Source organism: Marmota flaviventris, chromosome 11 (assembly GCF_047511675.1).
Source record: "Marmota flaviventris isolate mMarFla1 chromosome 11, mMarFla1.hap1, whole genome shotgun sequence".
Classification (NCBI taxonomy): Eukaryota; Metazoa; Chordata; class Mammalia; order Rodentia; family Sciuridae; genus Marmota; species Marmota flaviventris.
The window spans coordinates 29,221,386-29,244,216 of NC_092508.1; the positions used below are offsets into that span (position 1 = coordinate 29,221,386).

Below are 22,831 nucleotides of genomic sequence, written 5' to 3' on the forward strand. Positions count from 1 at the left end.
AATTCAAGAAGATAGAAAAAGAACACCAAACTACCCTAGTAAAAAGGAAAGTGAGCCAGGTGCAGTGGCACACACCTGTAATCTCAGCAGCTTGGAGGCGAGGCAGGAGGACTGCCAGTTTCAACAACTTAAGCAAGGCCCTAAGCAACTCAGTGAGACCCTGTCTCTAAATAAAGTACAAAAAAGGGGGATGGTGATGTGGCTCAGTGTTTAAGTACCGCTGAGTTTAATCCCCACTACCAAAAAAAAAAAGTGAAATAAATTAAGAAAAAAGAAAAACTAATAAATAAGAAAAAAACTAAAGCTAGAGCTAATTTTAAGACTAATAAAGAAATCTACAATGTCTCTAGAAAGACAGAAAAAAAAAAAAAGAAACTATAAACTCTATAATTTAGAAAAAAATAAAGGGCTGGGGATGTGGCTCAAGCGGTAGCGCGCTCGCCTGGCATGCGTGCGGCCCGGGTTCGATCCTCATCACCACATACAAACAAAGATGTTGTGTCCGCCGATAACTGAAAAATAAATATTAAAAAAAAAATTCTCTCTCTCTCTCTCTCTCCCTCTCTCACTCTCTCTTTAAAAATAAAAATAAAAACAAACAATGTAATACCTACATGGATTTTGAAAACTTGAAGGGACAAAGTGGTATTCAAGACCAGATATGTGTTGGAAAGCAGTATGGAAATTCCTGGGAAAGCTGGGAATGGAACCACCATTTGACCTAGCTATTGCCCTTCTTGGACTATTCCCTGAAGACCTTAAAAGAGCGTACTATAGGGATACTGCTACATCGATGTTCATAGCAGCACAATTCACAATAGTTAGACTGTGGAACCAACCTAGATGCCCTTCAATAGATGAATGGATAAAAAAAAATGTGGCATTTATACACAATGGAGTATTACTCTGCACTAAAAAATGACAAAATCATGGAATTTGCAGGGAAATGGATGGCACTAGAGCAGATTATGCTAAGTGAAGCTAGCCAATCCCTAAAAAACAAATTGCCAAATGTCATCTTTGATATAAGGAGAGCAACTAAGAACAGAATAGGGAGGAAGAGCATGAGAAGAAGATCACCATTAAACAGGGTCGAGAGGGGGGAGGGAAAGAGAGAGAGAAGGGAAATTGCATGGTAAAGGAAGGAGACCCTCATTGTTATACAAAATTACATATAAGAGGAAGTGAGGGGAAAGGGGGAAAAAAAACAAGAGAGAGAAATGAATTACAGTAGATGGGGTAGAGAGAGAAGATGGGAGGGGAGGGGAGGGGAGGGGGGATAGTAGAGGATAGGAAAGGCAGCAGAATACAACAGACACTAGTATGGCAGTATGTAAAAGACTGGATGTGGAACCCATGTGAATCTGCAATACATATACGGGGTAAAAATGGGAGTTCATAATCTGCTTGAATCAAATGTATGAAATATGATATATCAAGAGCTTTGTAATGTTTTGAACAACTAATAATAAATAAATAAATAAATAAGATCAGATATGTGGGCTGGGATATAGATCAGTGGCAAAGCATTTGCCTGGCAGTCACAAAGCCCTGGGTTCAACCCCCAGTTCAAAAAAAAAAAAAAAAGAGAGATCAGATATGTATATGTACACACACATACACACAGAGACAAAACAAAATGCAGGAATTAGATATTACAGATGTGATGACATTTTATACCAGTATAAATTAGAAATACATTTATAAAAGAATTAAGTCCTGCCTCATACCCCATATAAAAACAAATTCTAGGATTATTTAAAATATTTAAAAGAAGAAAACAGGGCATGAAGGAAAAAATATATAAAAGAAACCACAAAGGAAATTTTTCCTTAGACCTGATTATATTAAAATATTTAATTTGCCTAGTGTAATGATGCCTGCCTATATCCCAGCTACTCAGGAGGCTGAGGCAGAAGGATTTCGAGTTTGAGGCCAGTCTTGGAAATTTCTTAAGACTCTGTCTCAAAAATAAAATAATACAGACTAAGGATGTAGCTCAGTAGTAGAACACCCTTAGGTTTTATTCCAGCACCAGAAAAAAGGGGAAAAAAAAAAAGTTGCATTTCCATATGGGAAAGAAAGAATAAAAGCACGTACAGTTCAAAGACAAACAACAGATTCTAAGAAAATACTAGTAACGTATTTAAAATACAAAGAACTATTATCAAAAAAAGAACTATCATCCATATTTAAATACTGCTTGCAGATTCAAAGTATAGAAACAATAGAAAAGTGGGCAAAGTATATGAATAAACAATACATAAGATAAGAAGCTGGGTAAATATGAGAATTTCTTGTACCAGTTTTGTAATGTTTCTGTATGCCTGAAATTATTACATAGTGAAAAGTTAAAAAAATAAAGACTTTTTTAAGGTCCATATAATCTAACCTCGAAGTTCAAATTCTAGGAATTTAAACCATAGAAATAGAGAGTTGTAAACTAGAAACACTCACATTTGACCCAGGATAGTCTATCTTTCCACCAGCTTAAAAAAATATATAGATTTTAAGAAGAAATTCTCCACTAAAACATTTTCACCATTTCTAGGTTAGTGTCTTGCAAAGCAGAAGTTTATCACTTTTTATACCAGTGGTGTACATCTCAGCTAATTTTGTAGGTGTGCTAATATTTATCTTACCTTGTCTTCTACAACTAGAGCTGAAAAATCACTATAGTATTTTATCTGATTTTCTTTTCTTTTTTTTTTTTTGTCTTGGGTATTGAACCTTGGGTGGCTCTACCACTGAGCTACATTCCTAGCTCTTATTATTATTTTTTTTACTTTGTGGTAAAGTCTGCTTAAATTGCCCAAGCTGCATTTGGATTTGTAATCCTTTTGCCTCAATTTTCCGACTTTCTCAGATTATACCACCACATCCAGCTTAACCTCTTTTCTTTCTACCAATGTTTTTCTTTAACATAGGACATTAACTCTTAATGTTACCAAACTATTTATTTTTATTAAAACAGCCAAAACAAACTGATGTAAGACAAGCCATCAATGTTAAGATCATAAAAGGAGACAATTCTATTTGATACCTCTTCTACTCAGAGTTAGCAAACAGTTCCATTAATGTAGAAATGACTTAGTTTTTTACTTTGACTATTCTTACTCTGCTGTCACCCAGGTTTTCTGCTGCTAATCTTTTTTCCCCAAAATCGTTTACTGATGCCTTACAGTTGTAAGTACTAGAGGAATCTGTTGTTACATATTCATACTTGCACACAATGTAGCAATATAATTTGATCAACATCATTCCCCAGTATTTCTCCTTTCCCAGCCATCCTCCATCCCTGGGTTCCTTTCCTCTATTCTATTTATTTCCCTTTAATTTTCATGAAACACACCCCACCTTTATTTTCATTTTTTATAACTTTCACACATGAGAAAAAATACAACCTCTGACATTCTGACTTTTTTCCACTTAATGGTCTCAAAGTTCCATCCCTACAAATGACATAATTTCTGCTACTAATCTTTTAAGAACTATTTTTGCTCACCTTTTTATCCCTATTTAATCCTATGAGCACATATAAAAAACTTAATGATATATAATTATTTGTTGGCCAAAAACATTTAGGAAAAAGCATAGTATAGTCCCTATCTCCTATAGGGAAATTTTTTGTTACCTTTTTGCAGTGGTGGGAATTGAACTCAGGGCCTCATGCATACCAGGTAAGCACTGTACCACTGAACTGCACCCTAGCCCTGTAGTGAAATTTTGTCTAGTGATGTCCATTTGCAATTTTTACTTTTTTTTGGCTTAAGTAAAAAAATTCACTACAGGGCTGGAGGTGCAGCTCAGTGGTAGAGCCCCTACATTCAATCCCATTCGATCCCTAGTACCACACAAAATAATAATAATAATAACAACAACAACAATAGTAGTAGTAGCATTAACAGAGACAACTACTGTATCATAAAACTATGTGATACTATTATTCCACTGAGCTACCTTACCTGTTCTCTTGATAATTATATGGGTGATGTCGCAGTACGTCCTGCAAGAAACGTTCCATCAAACTACTGGTACATATCCGACGTCTACTCTGTCTGGTCAAGCTTCTGTGCTGAGCACTGAACAAATGCTATAAAGAAAAAAGTGAGTATTTTTAAATGAGTAATATTCATTTGTAAGAATTCACAAGATGGATTCAATTATATATTCCTGGTAGAGACATAAACTGATATCCTCTCTGTAGAGCAATTCTAAAATACAAATCTAAAAACCATTAAACTATCTTTCCCTTGGATACCGTAACTGCATTTCTCTAAATATATCCTAAGGAAATAATCTCAAATGTGAATAAGATGTCAAAAGAGTGCTTATCACACTATGTAATTAAAAAAAACTGAAAACTCTTAAGTGTCCATCAACGAAATCCTTAAATTACAATATGCCCTAAGATGTAAAATTATATAGCTATCTAAAATAATACAAATTTTAATAACATAGAGAATTGTTACATATCAAAAAAATGGGAAATGCAAATATAACATGTTTAGTTTTAACTCAAATTACAGTTTTAAAATGAATATACAAGTTAATGGAAGAATATACACCAAAATCTTAGAAGCATTTATATTTGTGGTATAATTATGGATAATTTTTAAGTTTTTCTTATAAATCCTTATTTTTATAATAAAAATCTGCTAAAAGAGAGAACATGGTTGGATCCTTTTATCTCACTGGTACTATGGATTGAACCCAGGGGGGCTTTACCACTGAGCTAAGTCCCCAGCCCTTTTTATTTTTTTATTTTGAGACAGGGTCTCACCATTTGCTTAGGGCCTTGCTAAGGTGCTAAGGCCGCCCTTGAACTTGGGATCCTCCTGCCTCAGCCTCCCAAATTGCTGAGATTACAGGTATGCACCACTGTATCCCAGCTGGATCCTTATATTTTAAAAGAACAAAGATTAATTCACAAAAAAAATTATTCTTTTTACTTCAGAGGTTAAAAATTCTGCCTTAAGTAAATACTGGCATAAATACACTAAATTCTTTTGTCCACAGAAAGATTCTGCCTTCACAAATATTATTTTGTGGACTAAAGTATATGATGTACCAAACACAGTGTTATTTTGTTTATGCAATAGTCTTGTTGATTTTTCAGTGTATGACTAATAAGTGTTCCCTTTAGACATAAAGAATCTGGGCACAAAGAAAGTAATTGTCCAAAGGTATATACCCAGCAAGTAGCAAGGTCAGGACTTGAGTCAACAACTAAAGTTTATAATAATACTGGGAGGAAATCACGTTTTACACAACATAGTGAATGTGCCAAAAGAACTTAAAATCAGGTTGCTACCTCCTGACCACTGTTAACAACTCTTGGAATCATTTCTTCCATGTTGACTTCAGAGGTTTTCTCTAGTTCTACTTAAGCTCCAGTAAGAATCTAAAATCATGACAGTCTTGGGGCTATGGGTATAGCTCTGTGGTAGAATATTTGCCTAGCATGCACAAAGCCTTAAGTTTGATCTCCAGCACCAAAAAAATACATGTGACAATCTTGAAATCCTCCTATTACAAAACTCCCCACTGTCCAGTATCCATCATCAAAGTTACACCACTGGTAGTTAAAGGGAACACATGCACGAGGGAACAAAGATTCAATTAAAATCCAACCCTGTGCTCTCTCTGCCAAAACGAAAAGAAAAAAAGCAATGGAAAACTATATTTACATAAATTCTAGTAACCACCACATTTTATATATCCCAGAAGGGTTCCTTTACAATTTTCAAATTGATATATAACATACATAAAATACAAAAATTATATGCATAAGTTCAAATTATCACAAAATAAACACATCCATAACCATCTATGAAAAATTAGCAAGCAAATATTAATTTCTCTAATGTCCCATAGCAATCTAATATTCCTTCCCACCTCCCCAAAAGTAACTACTGTCCTGATTTTTAATACTACAATTGTTCCCCCCGCTACTGGGGAATGAACTCAGGGGCTTGCACATGCTAGGCAAGCGTTCTACCACTGAGCTACATCCCCAGCACCCTGATAGCAGGGATTGAACCCAGGGGTGCTTAACACTGAGCCACATCCCCAGCCCCTTTTCAAATATTTTAAATTTTGAAACAGGGTTTTGCTTAGGGCCATGCTAAATTGCTGAGGCTGGCTTTGAATTTGCAATTCTCCTGCTTCTACCTCCCAAGCCGCTGGAATTACAGGCATGTGCCATTGCGCTGGCCCCCAGACCTTCTGTAAAATTTTGAGACGGGGTCTCGCTAAGTTGCCCAGGCTGGCCTGGAACTTGCAATCCTCCTGCCTCAGCCTCCAGAATAGCTGGAATTATAAGCATGCACCACCATGCCCAGAAATATTGGAGTTTTGAAAGGGACTAAAATTCATAAAAATTGAGTCATACAACATTTATTCTTTTGCATTCAGCTTCTCTTACTCAATATTATATTTGTGATATTCTTACATGTTAGCTGAAGTTTGGTTATTTTCACATCTGTATTCCACTGTATAAATAATAATTTATTTATCCATTCTGCCCTTGATAGACGTTTGTGTTGTTACCTGCACTTGGCTAGTACAAATAATGTTACAAAGAACCTTCTGATATGGCTTTTAGTGCCAATGCACATATATTTTTATTGAGTATGTTACTAGGAATGGAACTTCTAGGTCATAAATTTTGCATATGTTCAGCTTTAGAATTCATTGTAGGCTAGTCTTTCAAAGTAGCTGTACTAACTTATATTCTACCAGCAGTGTATCATAGTTTGCACTGTTCTACTTCCTCATCAACACTTGGTATTGTCTTTTCAAATTCTAGCTATTCTGGAGAGTGTTCAATTTTATATCACTGTATTCTTAATCTGCAATTTTTATGATGGCTTTCATATTTACTGGCCATTTGCATATCATCTTTTATGATGAGTTTGTTCAAATCTCTTCCTGTTTTTTAAATAGATGTTCAATCTCTTTCTTAGTAACTTGTGGAAATTCATTATTTATTCTGGACATGAATTCTTTGTTCAGTTATATGTTTCAAGTACCATCTTCCTCTCAGCGGCTTGCCTTTTCATTTTCTTAATAATTTTCCTGAGTTTCTTAATCTTGTTGCAGGCCAGTGTGTTAATTTTTATTTTTCAGTGCTTTTTGTGACCAGAAAACTCTTCCTAACTCCAAAGTCATGAAGAGTTTCTCCTGTTTCTATAAGCTTTATTGTATTTGTATAATATTTATATTTATAGTCCATTTGGGATTCATTTTTGTATAGAGGATGATTCATTAATAAACTTTCATGTTTTTCCTATTATAGATATCTAATTTCACCAGTATCATTTACTGAAGAAATTCCTGTCCTCATTACTCTGTAATGCCACCTTTGTCATATATGAAATATTCATATATATCTATTTCTGCAATGTCTGGTCCTTATAACTTTGCACCAAGACTGTACTGTCTCAACGGCTGTAGTTTAATAAGTACTGACATCTGCTAGAGTATGTCCTCTCATTTTGATCTTCATTAAGATTATCCTGGTTCTTAGCTTTTTTTCATTATCATTTTTATTTATTATCATTTTATTAGCTTTTTATTTAAAAATATTTTACTGAGATTTTGACTGGAATTTCATTGGATAAAAAAATAACAATATGGGAAGAATTGACATTTTTACAACACTGACTCTTCCAATCCTTGAACTTGAAAATTTCTCGATGTTTTATGTAAAGATCTTACGCATATTTTGTTGTTATTACTCCCTAGGAGTTCATGTTCTTTGATGCTATTATAAAGGATTTCTTTAAACCCCATTTTCTGTGTAGTGTCTGCTTAAAAAAAATACAAAATTGTTTTTTATGTTGGTCCAACAGCTTTGGTTTTTTTTTTTTCTTTCTTTTGAGCACAATGTCTCTATATCCAGGTTGGTCTCCAACTCCTAGGTTCAAGTGATCCTCCTGCCTCAGCCTCCTAAGTATCTTGGACTACCAGGCACATATCACTATACCTACATCCAACATCCTTTTTAAACTCATTTATCAATTCTAATAGCTTATCTAGATACCTTTTCAATTTTTTATATCCACAGTTATGTTGCATCTAAATAATAGCTTTACTTCTTATCCAATCTTTATCATTTTTGGTATCTTTTGCTTTCCTTATTTCTTCGGACCTCTGATAAAATGTTGAATATAGATTTTTTTTTCTTTTCTTTTCATACTGCTGGAGGGATCAAACCCAGGGCCTCATACATGCTAGGCAAGCATTCTACCACTGGGCTATATCCCCAGACCCTGAATATAGTTTTATTTCAAGCATTAAGTCCATTTTCACTTAAGATATATTACTTGGATATACTTTGATTTGAATCCTTTTCTTTTGCCTTGTTTTTTTCCTTCTCTCTCTCTCTCTCTCTCTCTCTCTCTCTCTCTCTCTCTCTCTCTTCCTACTTCCCCCTTACTCCAATGCCAATGATCAAACCCAGGGCCTTGCACTTGCATGTACTTCCTCTGCCACTGAGCTTAGTCCCGACACCTTAAATTCTTTTTCTCTTTAAAGTATTTTTATTATTTGTGTCTATACTATAAATATTTTTTCTCTTCTTTCTTGCCTTCTTTTGGACTGTATTTTATTAGTCCAATTTTTCCCTTTCTGTTAATTTGATGGTCATAGTCTATTCACAGTAACAAATTAAAACAAACAACCCTGACCTATCATAGACTAAAATTACTTCTTCACGAACAACATAAGATCCTTAGAAATTAACTCCATTTACTGCCCTCCCAACCTATATGGCATTGTTGTTAATCCCACAAAACATTATTCATTTAGATTGCCTACATATTTACCTTTCCATTGCTCTTCATTACTTCCTGTTATCTCTGAGCTTCCATCTGGAATCATTTTCCTTCTGCCTGAAGAACTCCTTTTAGTTTTTCCTTTAGTGAGGGTCTGCTGGTGACAAATTCCCTTAATTTTTGTTTCCTGAAAATATTTTTTATTTCACCTTACTTTTTAAAAGATATACTTATTGAGTAGAGAATTCTAGGTTGGCAGTTGTTTTCTTTCTTTTGGCTTCCATTGTTTCTATGGAATACTCCACTAGATTTAGGCCCCATATTTCTTCACTGCCTTATTAGTTTTCCAAAGCCTTGAAACATATATTTTTCCAAGATTTCACAATTTATACAAATTACCCTGACTGTTGTCAACAGAATCTTTTTGAAGTCAATTTAGTGCAAGAGTATCCAAATGAATGAAAAATATTATTTTAAACATTAGGTTAAAAAATTGCACTAAATTCTCATTGAATAGAACCTGTAGTTAAAGAATTAAGGTATATCACTGTCAAAGGTTCAAAAAACAATCTTCCACTAAAGTAATGATATAATGTTATCAATCATGAGAGAAATACTAAAGAGAACTTTGAGGTTTATTTTCTGCCTCCTCATATTTATGATCAGCATTAAAAATCATTTCTTTTTAAAAGGGCAGAGGGGTTCAAATCCACAATGATGAAATTTTTTTCTTAGTAGGAAATTAAGTGATTACTATTAGATAATTAAACAAAACAAATGCCACCACACAGCCAAATTTTTGTATATTATAAACTTATCATCTAAGGTGTAACCATTTAGCATTAGCAGACCCAGAATGTCATTATATGACCACTTTATGATGCAATTCTATTGCTCAGACCCTAAAGAAAAACTTGAGGCTCAGTTCTAAGTTAACAACCTTAGTCAGAAAACGGTAGCTACTATTACCAAGAATACTTATCTCAAAATCTCCATATACAATACTTTATAAATTCTTCCAACAAAAAAAAAGAAGGGAACACTACTCAATTCATTCTGGGAGGTTGCTATTAACCTCATACAAAAATCACACAAAGACATCACAGAAAAGAACACTATCAACAACCCTGTTGAGGATTTTTACATCTGCATTCATAATAAATGTTGGACCTTATGAATGCAAACACAAAAATCCTCAACAGATTAGTAGCAAACCAAATCCAACAACACACAAAAAGGATAATAACACCACAACCAAGTACAATTTATTACAGGAAAATGAGATTAGTTTAACATCAGAAAATCAATTAATGTAATTACTATAGAGACTTAACGGCATCTACCCAAAATTCATATGTTGAAGTTCTAGCCCCTAATGTGACTATATTTGGAAACAAGGCTATTAGGAAATAATTAAGGCTAAATGAAATTATAAGGATGGGTTCCTAATCTGATAGGATCAGTGACCGTCTGAGAAGAGAGACAGAGAGATCATCCTTCCCTCTGCCAAGTGATAATACAGTAAGAAAGCGGCCATCCACAACCTAGGAAGACAGCCTTCACCAAAAACTGACACCTAAATCTTGACTTCCTAGCCAATTAAGAAATTAATTTCTGCTATTTAAGCCACCTAGTCTCTAGTATTTTATTATGGCAGCCTGAGCTAATAGAGTAATATGCTATATTAATTGGCTAAGTGAAAAATACATAATTTCTAATAGGTGCACATAAGGATTTGACAAAGCCTACATCCTTTCATAATAAATAAATGGTTTCCAGACTGGAAAAGAAGTAGCAAAACTATTTGATGATGATATGATCTTACATATTAAAAAATCCTAAAAAATCTATTAAAAAATTATTAAAGCTAAAAAATAAGTTCAGCAACATTGCATAATACAAAATCAATATTTTAAAAAGCTATTATAGGGCTGGAGTTGTGGCTCAGTGGTAAAGCACTTGTCTAGCATGTATGAAGTGCTGGATTCAATTCTCAGCACCACATATAAATACATGAATAGAATAAAGGTTCATAAACATGTAAAAAATATTTTTTTAAAAAAAGCTATTATAGAGCTGGGGTTGTAGCTCAATGGTAGAGCGCTTGCTTGGCATGTGTGAAGCACTGGGTTTGATCCTTAGCACCATATAAAAATAAATAAATAAAATAAAGGTATTGTGTCCATCAACAACTAAAAAAAAATTTTTAAATCTATTATATCACTCTGTATATTAGCAATGAACAATCCAAAATGAATTAAGAAAACAATTTCATTTACAATAGCATTGAAAAGAATAAAATACTTAGGAATAAATTTAACATAAACACTGTAAGACTTGTACATTTAAAAATCACAAAACACTGCTGTAAGATTTTAAAGAAGCTGCATATAAATGGAAATACACACTCCCTGTTCATGATTTGGAAGACTTACGAATACTCCCCCAGTTTATCTAAAGGTTCAACAAAATCCCTATCAGAATACAGCTGCCTTGCTGAAGAAATTGAAGAGGTAACCCTAAAATGCATATGGAACAAAAACAATCTTGAAATAAAAGAACAAAGTTAGATGGCTCAAACTTCTGGATTTCAAAACTTAATACAAAATTATAATACACAAGACTGCAGGAGTGATGTCTGACTAGCTGTGCCTAGCACATTTTCCTCCACGTACATGTGCGTGCTTGAGCACACACACAAACACACTCAAGACCAAAAAGAAAATGCAATAATCATTTCACTATAGTGTTTGAAGCACAGCTTCATAGCAAAGTGAAGATATTGCAAAGATGTCACAGACCACAAAGACTCATGATAGCCTAACAGAGAAAGTGTGTTAGTCAACTTTTCATTATTGCAACAAAACATCTGAGATAATCAACTTACAAAGAGGAAAGGTTTGCTTTGGCTCACAATTTTAGAGTTTTCACTCCTAGACTGATTGGGTTGCTTCTGGGCCTGTGTAAAGGCAGCAATTATGGCAGGGAGCATATGATGGAACAAAGCTGTTTGACTCAAGACTCAGATGCAAAGACTCAGGACCCCACCCATCCACCCTCAGCCCAAGGAAGCAAGTGGACAGCCCCATATGAGCAGATTAGCCACTGGAAGGTGTGCAAAGTCACCTTCACAACCCTTGAACACTGACAGGAGCCCTCTTCCAGTGCAGACCAGTCCCCACACAGCCTTCACACACTGACACTCTAACCCACTACCAGGCACACAGCACCAGATTCACCTAGGCCCACACTAAAGGAAGCCCACCCCAACCCAGCTCTTAGAAAATGATGGGACCTTTGCCTCCACTGCTATACCACTGTGCCTCATCTGCCAAGGCCCACCAAAATGGCCCAACCCCTATGCAAATCACACCTATGGACACACTCATTAGGAGCCAGAAGTACTACACCCAGAGTTGCCAGCAAACTCACCATGCCTAAGAAAGCTGCAACCCTATGACCCCTGAATCTAGGCCACCAATATATCCTCAGGCAACTCCAAAACTGATTATAGGTGAAAAAATTACATGGGCACTATGCTAACACACTAACCTAGAACCAAAACCAATGTATTTTATCTAACTCAATAACTGAGGACACATCAACAGGAGAGTTGTTTACTATGAAAATCACCCTGTAAAAGTGGTATACACAACTGATTTGTTGTATGCACAAATATCCATGTAGTAACACAAGAATCATAAAAAAACAAGGTTACATGATGCTTCAAAAGCAACTTAATAACTCTTCAGCAACAAATCTCAAAGAAAAGAAAACCAACAAACTATCTGAAAAAGAATTCAAAAGATTTTAAGGAAACTCAATGAGATACAAGAGAATGCAGACAATTTAATGAACTTAAGAAGACAATTTACAATATGAATGATAAATTCACCAAAAAGAAGTCACAAAACAGAATCAATGTTCAATAATAATGTTGGAGTTAAAGAACTCAATAAATCAAAGACAAACTACAACTGAAGCTCTTAATAGCAAATTAGATCAAGCAGAATAATTTCTGAGCTTAAGTACAGGTTTTTTGTGGGCTAAGGATGTACACTTCAGTGGTAAAGCACTTGCCTAACTATAGAAAGGCCCTAGGTTCAATTCCTAGTACTGGGGAAAAAAAATTTAAAAGAATGGTCAAAGTCTATTAAGACTCAGGGGAGATGATTAAGCAAGGAAACTTTTGCATTTATGGGTATTCTTTAAAAAACTAGAAAAGATAAAGGGAATTTTTTTCCTTTTCTTTTCTTTCTTTCCCCCAGGGCCTTATACATATATACTAGACAAGCACTCTACCAACTGAGATATACCCCAGTCCAAAGGGAATTTTTTTAAACAAATTTTTAGTTGTAGTTGGACACAATATCTTTATTTTACTTATTTATTTTTATATGGTACTGAGGATTGAACCCAGCACCTCACACTTGTTAGGTGAGTGCTCTACCACTGAGCCACAACCGCAGCCCAATAAAGGGAATTTTTAAGAAATAAACCTATTCAGTAAAATAACTGCTGAATTTTTCCAAATCGTAAGAAAGATATGCACATTCAGGTTCAGGAAGCTCAAAGGAGCTCCAATAGATTCTACCATAAAAGGTTCTCTCTGCAACAGTTTGGACCTGGAATATCTCCCAAAGGCCTATGTATTAAAGGATTGGTCCTCTACTTGGAACTATTAGAAGTTGTAGAAACTGGAATGGGGATATAGCTCAACAGTAGAGCACTTGTATGTTCAATGTCCTAGGTTTGATACCGGGCACAAAAAAAAAGAAAAAAAAAAGGAGGAAAAATGGAAAGATGGGGCCTATTAGGAAGTTCTAAGTCATTGGAAGGTATTCCTACACTAGAAGCAAAAGCAAAAGCCCTCAAAGGAATTGTAAAACCCCTTTCACAATTCACAAGAGGAGCCCACTCCTCTTCTTTTTGCACACAGGGTAGGAGGTAAACAGCTTTGCTCTACCACACACTCCCTACCATAATATCCTGCCTAACCACAAGCTCAAGCAAGGTTAACCAAGTCTGAACTGAAACCTTCAAAACTATGAGCCAAAATAAATTTTTCCTTTCTGTAAGTCGTTTTATCCTCAGTAATAACTAGATAACCAACACACTCTCTTGAGTCACAATCAAACTGTCAAAAGTGAAAGAGAAATAAATTCTAAAAACAGCAAGAGAAAAGCATCAAGTCATACAGAAGATCCCTACTAGACTAACAAGTAGACCTACCAGCAGACACCTTACAGGCCAAGAGAGAAAGGAATAATATATTCAAAATCAATCTGACTTATCTTTCCAATGTGCATATATGAATATACCACAGTGACTCTCACCACAATATACTATGTTTAAAAAAAAAACTAAAAGTAAATAGCAGAAAGATCAATAGTAGAGGAAAGGGAACAGGAGGATGGAGGAGGAACAGGAAAGGGGAAATATTTGGGACTGAATTACAGCAAGTTATATTCCATGCCTTTATAATTATGTCAAAATGAATCCCAATGTAAAAAAAATGTATTGATTCTAAAAAGAACCAATAAAAATGGGGAAAAATTAAAAGCAGACATAAAAATACATATATTAAAAGTTGTAGGAAGAAAACTGCCAATCAAGAATAATATACCCAGCACAGCTATCCTTCAGAAATAAAAGTGACAGACTTTTCAAGACAAAAACTGACGGAATTCACCACCATCAGATCAGCTCTGTAAGATATGTTTAAGGGATTGCTATACTAGAAGCAAAAGGATAACTACCAGCATGAAAATACAAAGCAATAGTGCAGATATACAATAAAGAGAATCAAACCTATATGCTTGAACATTTTCTAATATGTTAGGCTATGAAATAAGTCTCAACAATGTATATAAGGAATCAAAATCAGCACATGTGTCTTCTCTGACCAGACTGGAATAAAACTAATAATAAACAAAAGTAACTTTAGAAAGAGCACTTGCCTAGCATGTGTGAGGCACTGGGTTAAATTCTCAGCACCACATATAAATAAATAAAAAATAAAGGTCCACTGACAACTAAAAAAAATATGTGTGTGCGCGTATATATATATACACACACACACATACACACACACATCTATATATACATGTGTGTGTATATATGTATATGTGTGTGTGTGTATATATATATTATACACATATATATAAAAAAACTGTACAAATACATGAAAACTAAACAATGTGCTCTTAAACAATGGGTCAGTGAAGAATTCAAAAGGGTAATTTAGGGACAGGGGTGGTGGTACATGTCTGTTTTCTTAGCACCTGAGGGGCTGAGGTAGGAGGATCACCTGTGCCCAAGAACTGAGACAAGCCTAGACAACACAGCAAGACTCCTATCTCAAAAAAGGGGGCGGGGTAAGGGGCAGGGGTAAAATGTCTTGAAACTAATGAAAATTGAAACAACCCTTCAGAACCTATGGACTACTGCAAATAAAGTACTAAGAGGGAAATATTTTATAGCAAATAAAAATTATTTTAAATAAACAAATTTAATCATGCAATTCAAGGAACTACAAAAGAAAAAAACAAAACCCATTAAAATTGGAGGAAACAAATAACAAAAAACAGAGCAGAAATAAAATGAAATAGAGAACAAAAATATATGTAAATGAAAATCACATAGAGTTGTTTTTTAGAAATGACAGAATTGACAAATCATTAACTAGATTAACAGAGAAAAAGGGTGCTGGGAGTGTAGATCATTGGAAGAACATGTGCTTAGCATACACAAGGCCCTGTATTCAATCTCCAGAAAAGGGAAAAGAGAAGACCCAAATAAAATCAGGGATGAAAAAAGAGACATTACAACTGATAGTAGAGGGATACAAAGGTCATTAGGAACTGTTATGAACAATGACATTCCAAAAAGTTGTAAAACCTAAAAGAAATGTGTTTCTAGAAAAAAAAACAACCTACTGAAATTGGACTATGAAGACAGAAAACCTCAACAAACCAATAACAAGATTGAAACAGTAATAAAAAGTGTACGAAGAAAGAAAAGTTCAGGACCAGATGGATTCACCCATGAATTTTACCAAATCTTTAAAGAACTAATGCTACCTCTCAAACTATTCCAAAGTATTGAAAGGAAGGGAACTCTTCCAAACTCATTTTATAAGGCATTATGCTGACACCAGAACCAGATAAGAACACACACACACAAAAATTAAAATGTCTAACCCATATCCCTGATGAGCACAGATGTTAAAATTCTAAAAAAAAAAAAATATGAATAAATTAATCCAACAACACACAAAAATGATTATACACCAAGATCGAGTGGGTTTTATCCAAGGATGTAAGGATGGCTGAATATATACAAAGTGCTGAACATAATACATCAATCACATCAATAGAATAATGAATGACAACTGTTATGATTATTTTAATACATGCAGAAAAGGCATTTGATAAAATTCAATGTCTCTTCATGATAAAAATTCTCAAAAAATTAGGTACTGAAGTATGGCAAGGACTATACATGAGAAACTCATAGCCTATAACCTACTAAATAAAGAAAAGCTGAAATCCATTTCCTCTACAATCAAGGATGTCTATATTTCACCACTCTTATTTGAGAGACAGTATTGGAAGTCTTAGCCAAGGAAATAAGATTAAAAAAAAACAAAGGGCATTCAAAGAGGAAAAGAGGAGATCAAATTATCAGTTTGCAGACTATGTAATTTTATATAGGTAAAACCTAAAGACTCTCCCAAAATATTGTTGGAACTGATAAGTAAATTTAATAAGGTGGTAGGATACAATATCAACATTAAAAAGTAGTTTTTTATACATCAATTACAAAATTACCAAGAAATAAATACCACTAAAAATAGCTATTAAAAAAATAATAATACCTTGGAATAAATTAACCAAAGAAGCTAAAGACTGTACAATGAAAATTATGAAACACAAAAGACCAAAATTGAAGAGGATGCAAAAATGGAAAGACATTCCCTGTTCATGGATTAGAAGAACTAATGTTAAAATGTCCATACTATCCAATCCTACAGATTCAATACAATTCTATCAGAATATAAATGATATTGTTTTCTCTTTTTTTTTTTGGTTCTGGGAATTGAACTCAGGGGCATGAACCATTAAACCATATCTCCAGCCCTTTTTTTAAAAAAATAAATATTTTTTAGTTGTAGTTGGACACAATACCTTTATTTTAGTTATTTTTATGTGGTGCTGAGAATCAAACCCAGAGCCTCACACGTGCCAGGCAAGCACTGTACCGCTGAGCCATAACCCCAGCCCCTCTCCAGCTCTTTTTTGTATTTTATTTAGAGACAGGGTCTCACTGAGTTGCTTAGAGCCTCGCTAAGTTGGTGAGGCTGGCTTTGAACTCAGTATCCCTCCTGCTTTAACCTCCTGAGCTGCTGAGATTACAGGCATATACCACTGTACCCAGGTCAATGATATTCTTCACAGAAATAGAAAAAAATCATAAAATTCATATGAAAACCACAAAAGACCCTGAACAGCCAAAGCAATCCTGAGCAAAAAGAACAAAGGTAGGGCATTATAATACCTAACTTCAAATCATACCACAAATCTATAGTAAACAAATGGTATAGTACTAGAACAAAAACAGACATATATCTCAAAGGCACAAAACAGAAATTACAAGAATAAATCTATGTATTTATAACCAACTAATTTTCAACAAAGGTAGCAAGAACATATGCAGGAAAATGGAAAGCCTCTTCAGTAAATAGTGCTAGGAAAACTAAATATCCATATTTAGGAAAATAAAACTGGACTTTTCTCTTACCATATTCAAAAATCAACTCAATACAAACCAAAGACTTCAGTGTAAGACTCCAAAAACATAAAACTACTAGAAGAAAACATAAGGGAAAAGCTTCAAAACACTGGGTCTGGGCAAAAGTTTTTGAATATGATCCCCAAAGCACACGCAACAAAAGCAAAAACTGACAAATTTTATTAACATTAAACTGAAACACTTCTGCACAACAGAGGAAATAATCAATAGAGTGAAGAAACAACCCACAACTGGAAGAAAATATTTGCAAACTATTTGCCTAATAATGAATTAGTTTCCAGAAAACATAAAGGACTCAAACAACTCAATAGCAAAAATTTGGTTTAATAATAAGCAAATTACCTAAATGGGACATTTTCAAAAGAAGATACACAAATGGTGGTCAAGTGTGTGAAAAAATGCTCAACATTACAACATTACTTTCTTACTCCAGTAAGAAAGACTATTATCAAAAAGACAAAAAATAACAAATGCTGGGAAGGATGTAGAGAAAGGAGAATTCTCATATACTATTGGTTGGAATGAAAATCCATTGTGGAAAACTGTAGAGTTTCCTCAGAAAACTAGAAACAGAATTGTCATATGACCAAGTAATCCTACTACTGGATATATATCCAAAGAAAATAAAATCAGTATGTTGAAGAGACAACTGCATTCCCATGTTTCCTGCAGCACTATGCACAACAGCCAAGAAATGGAATCAACCAAATTGTCCATTGATGAACCGATAGAAGAAAAGGTGGTACATATAAATACAATGGAATATTATTAAGCCATAATAAAAAGTGAAACCTTGTCATTTGTAGTAACAAATGAACTGGAGGACCTTATGTTAAATGAAGTAAGACAAAGACAAATACTGCATGCTTTCATGTGTGGGAGTTCAAAAGCTGATCTTGTAATAGAGACTAGAATAATAGTTACTATTATTATAGTAATAACTATGGTTAACCACTATTAAGTGTACATTTTAAAATAGTAGAGAGGGAACTAGGGCTGTAGCTCAGTGGTAGAGCACCTGCCTTGCAGGCGTGAGGCACTGGGTTCGATCCTCAGCACCACATAAAAATAAATAAAATAGAGGTATTGTGTCCAACTACAACTAAAAATTTTTTTTAAAAAAAGATATTGTGTCCATCTACAACTAAAAAAAATCTAAAAAATAACAGAGAGGATTCTGAACAAAGAAATGATAAATGTCTTATTTTTATGAATACACCAATTATCATAATCTCACCATTACACATTGTATACATGAACTGAAATGTCATGCTGCACCTCATAAATATGTACAATTACTATGCATCAATTAAAACTTAAAAATATATTTTTTAAAAGACTGTGGTACTGGCATTAGAGTAAATATATAGACCAGTAGAATAAACTTGAAAGTATAGAAATAAACTCTTATACCTATGGTCTACTAATTTTCAACAGATATATAAAGACAATTCAATGAGAAAAGGATATTTTCAACAAATTATGCTGGGATTACTGGATATCACATGCAAAAGAATGAAACTGGAGCCCCTATCTCATGTCACATACAAAAATTAACTCAAAATGGACCAAACATCTAACTGTAAGAGTAATTATAAAACTCTCGGAGGGAAATATAAGCATAAATCCTCATGATCTTGGACTAGGCAATCTCTCTGACATCAAGAACACAAGGTACAGGGTTGGGGATACAGTTCAATGGCAGAGCACTTCCTTGCATGCACAAGACCCTGGGTTCAATCCCCAGGACCAACACCAAAAAAAAAAAAAAAGGTTAAATTCAATGATAGCAAAATTAAAAACCTTTGTACACTGAAGCATACTATCAGGCAAGTATTTGTAAATCATATATCTCATAAGGGTCTAGTGCCCGGAATACATAAAGACTTACCACATAACAATTAAATGACAACCCAATTAAAAAATAGACACAGGATTTGAACAGGCATTCATCCAAAGAAGATACATAACTGGCACATGAAAAGATGCTCAGTGACATTAGGGAAATGTCAATCAAAGCCACAATGAGATATCACTTTGCATCCACTAAAAATGGTTATAATTTTTAAAAGATAATAAGTGCTGGTAAGGATGAGGAATAACTGAAACCCTCATACACTGCAAACGATAACTTACATAAAACCGTACATCTACTTTGGAAAATAGTGAGGCAGTTCCTCAAAAAAACTTAACACACCATATGACTCAACAATAACATTCCTATAAATGTACAAACACACAGACACACACATACACATAAAGGGAACTGAAAACATATGTCCACACAAAATCTTATACACAAAAGTACATAGCAGATATATTCATGGTAGCCAAAAAAATTTAAAAACCTAAACATTCATCAATTATTGAATGAATAAACAAAATGTAGTATTATCTTTATAAGAGAATAATAATCAGTCATGAAAAAGAGAGATAGTACTACATGCTATGACACAGATCAAACTTGAAAATTTTACACTAAGTGAAAACATCAGACACAAAAGGTCACATGGTATATGATTCCATTTATACAAAATATCCAGAATAGTCAAATCTATTGAAACAGAAAACAGATTAGTTGTCACCAAGGGTTAGGGGTAGAAGGGAATACAGAGTAACTGATTAATGAGTATAGGGTTTCCTTTTAGGGTGATGAAAATGTTCTAGAATTAAGACACTATGGCATTAGTATATGCACTTGATGCATGTACTAAAGATCTCTGAATTACACATTTTAAAGGGGTTAAGTTTATGGTGTGAGAATTATATTGCAATAAAACAATAAATTTAAAAGAAATGCCATACCAACTCTTCTCCCTAATAGTAGTCAGAATCATTCTTTTAGTATAAGTTAGATGATTTACCTCTTCTGTCCTGAAATTCAAAGTCCTTACCTTAACCTGCAAGGTCTTTACAGAATCTACTTCTTTGATTTATTTTCAACATATATTTAACCATCTCTACTGCAGTCACAATAGCCTCTTGGCTTTTGGTTAGCGTGACAAACACTCTTCCCTGTCTTTGTTCTTTATATATATATCAGTAAACCTCATTAAAATCTCAATTCAAATGTCACTTTCTTAAAAAGGCCTTACCTGGCTGCTCCATCTAAAATAGTACTCCTGTCCCTATTTTCCTAAAAAAAATTTATTACATTCTGACATATTAAATTTACATGACTAAATTTACATGCTAAATTTACATGACTATTTTCTGTTTTACTGTGCTAGAATTTAAGCTCCATGAAAAAAAGAAACTTGGTTTTGTTCTTGGTCATATCCCTAGAATCTTAACAGTGTCAGCCAACTGACTAGTAGATTCTCAACATAATCTGCTCAATGAATGAATAAATGTATTTAGTAAAATGTAAAAGAACAGAAAGTCACATTTAAGTTCCTTATAGGTATTATCATATTGGTAGGAACCTCTCACCTGTTCCAGGTTAGGATACTGCACACGGCAATAGCTGCAATATCCTTGTTTCCTCTGCATGTTGAATAACCAAAATGGCTATTTTGTTCTTGAATACTCAAAGCTGGAGGAAAAAAAGGAAGAAGAAAGGTGGCAAAAAAAAATCACCATAAGGGGCTGGGGCTGTAGCTCCTTGGCATACTGCTTGCGTAGCATGCATGAGGCACTAAATTCAATCCCTAGCACCACATAAAAATTAAAAAAAAAAAAAAAACAAAGGCATGTTGTTGTCCATCAATAACTATAAAATTTTTTTTTAAATCACTATAATTCCTTACTACTATGAAGAAACTGACTGAGAAATTCACTCATATTTCTATTAGTAGTTAAGAAAATATACAAAGCAGCCACGATCTACTGAGTCACTTTGTGATCCTGCAGTGGATCTGAAAATATAGCATCTTCTTAAAGAGCAGTTTGTTGTCAATATTTGAAGATTTAAATGACTGAATTTCTTATCAATTTTCTGCTAATTTACAAGAATTATTAGAAACTGATTCATTGAAGAATACAGTACGTAACGTGTAGGCAAATTATTTCTAAGGTATTACTATAGTGAGTGGACTTCTATAATCTTAAGGAGCTCATTAATTTTCCTACCATGTTTCTATATAAAATTTCAGATTATTTGAACTCTTAATATCATATATAGTAATGCTAATTCTCTGTCATGAGAGAAAAGATACCACATGACAGTTTCTGCTCAGTTTATAACAGAGACAGAGAATAATTTACCAACAAAGTTGCCAACAATCAGAGTAATATCTAAGGCAGCCTCTGAAACATGAGACATTTCTCTTCTGACAATTATACAAATCAAAATAAATACTCAGAATCTTTTCCTACTGCTACTTTTGAGATTTCTTAACAAACTTCCACCCTCCTATAACAATAATCCCCTAACTTAAGATACAGTAGTAGTTCCCAAACAAGGCTGAATGCCAAAATCAGTTAGCAGAGAGGAGTTAAAAGTTTAGGATTCATATTATTTGTTTATTTATTTATTTGGTGCCAGGGATTGAATCCAGGGGCACTTAACCACTGAGCTACAAACCCAGCCCTTTTTATTTTTTTTATTTAGAGACAGGGTCTTGCAAAGTGGCAGGTGCTGACCTTGAACTTGAATCCTCTGGTCTCAGCCTTCTAAGCCACTGGAATTTATAGGTGTGTGCCACCATGCAAGCTCAGAATTTTTTAAATTCCCAGCTAATTCTGATGCACAGCCAATTTATTAACTGACACCACGTCATTATTACTTTAAGTAAACAAATTAATTCAATGTGATATTCCTGTTCTGTTAAACTGAAAACAGAATTACAAATAATTTTGTCAAGTTTTTAATTCTAATTATTTTAGACATTCGTTTTTAAATTTATTCTAATTTGTTATATATGACAGCAGAATATATTTCAATTCATATTACACATATAATAGCACAATTTTTCATATCTCTGGTTATACACAACGTAGAGTCACACCATTTGTAGACATTCTTGTCTGCTGGAAAACGTATAAAAATTATTCTATAATGTGAATGTTTATAAATGAGATTATTCTACAAAAGATTTAAATATCAAAATCAATAACTAAAGCCAGGTGTGGTGATACACACCTGTAATCCCAGCAGCTTGGGAGGTTGAAGCAGGAGAATCACAAAGTCAGCCTAGGCAAATTAGTGAGGCTGTAAGCAAATTGGTTAGACCCTGTCCCAAAATTAAAAAATAAAAATAAAAGGGCTGGGGACTCAGTGGTTAAACACCTCTGTG

At 34.0% G+C, this 22,831-nt stretch overlaps 1 protein-coding gene across 1 annotated transcript in view; it reads right to left on the bottom strand.

Moving 5' to 3' along the window:
• Window positions 1-22,831, bottom strand: part of Zdbf2 (zinc finger DBF-type containing 2) — a 43,828-nt gene that overhangs the window by 15,101 nt on the left and 5,896 nt on the right. Inside the window, 4 exon segments of the mRNA XM_071618867.1 lie at window positions 3,966-4,093; window positions 8,832-8,858; window positions 8,860-8,967; window positions 21,027-21,129. Of these exon segments, the coding sequence (XP_071474968.1) occupies window positions 3,966-4,093; window positions 8,832-8,858; window positions 8,860-8,967; window positions 21,027-21,086 (323 nt within the window). The 5' untranslated portion in view covers window positions 21,087-21,129.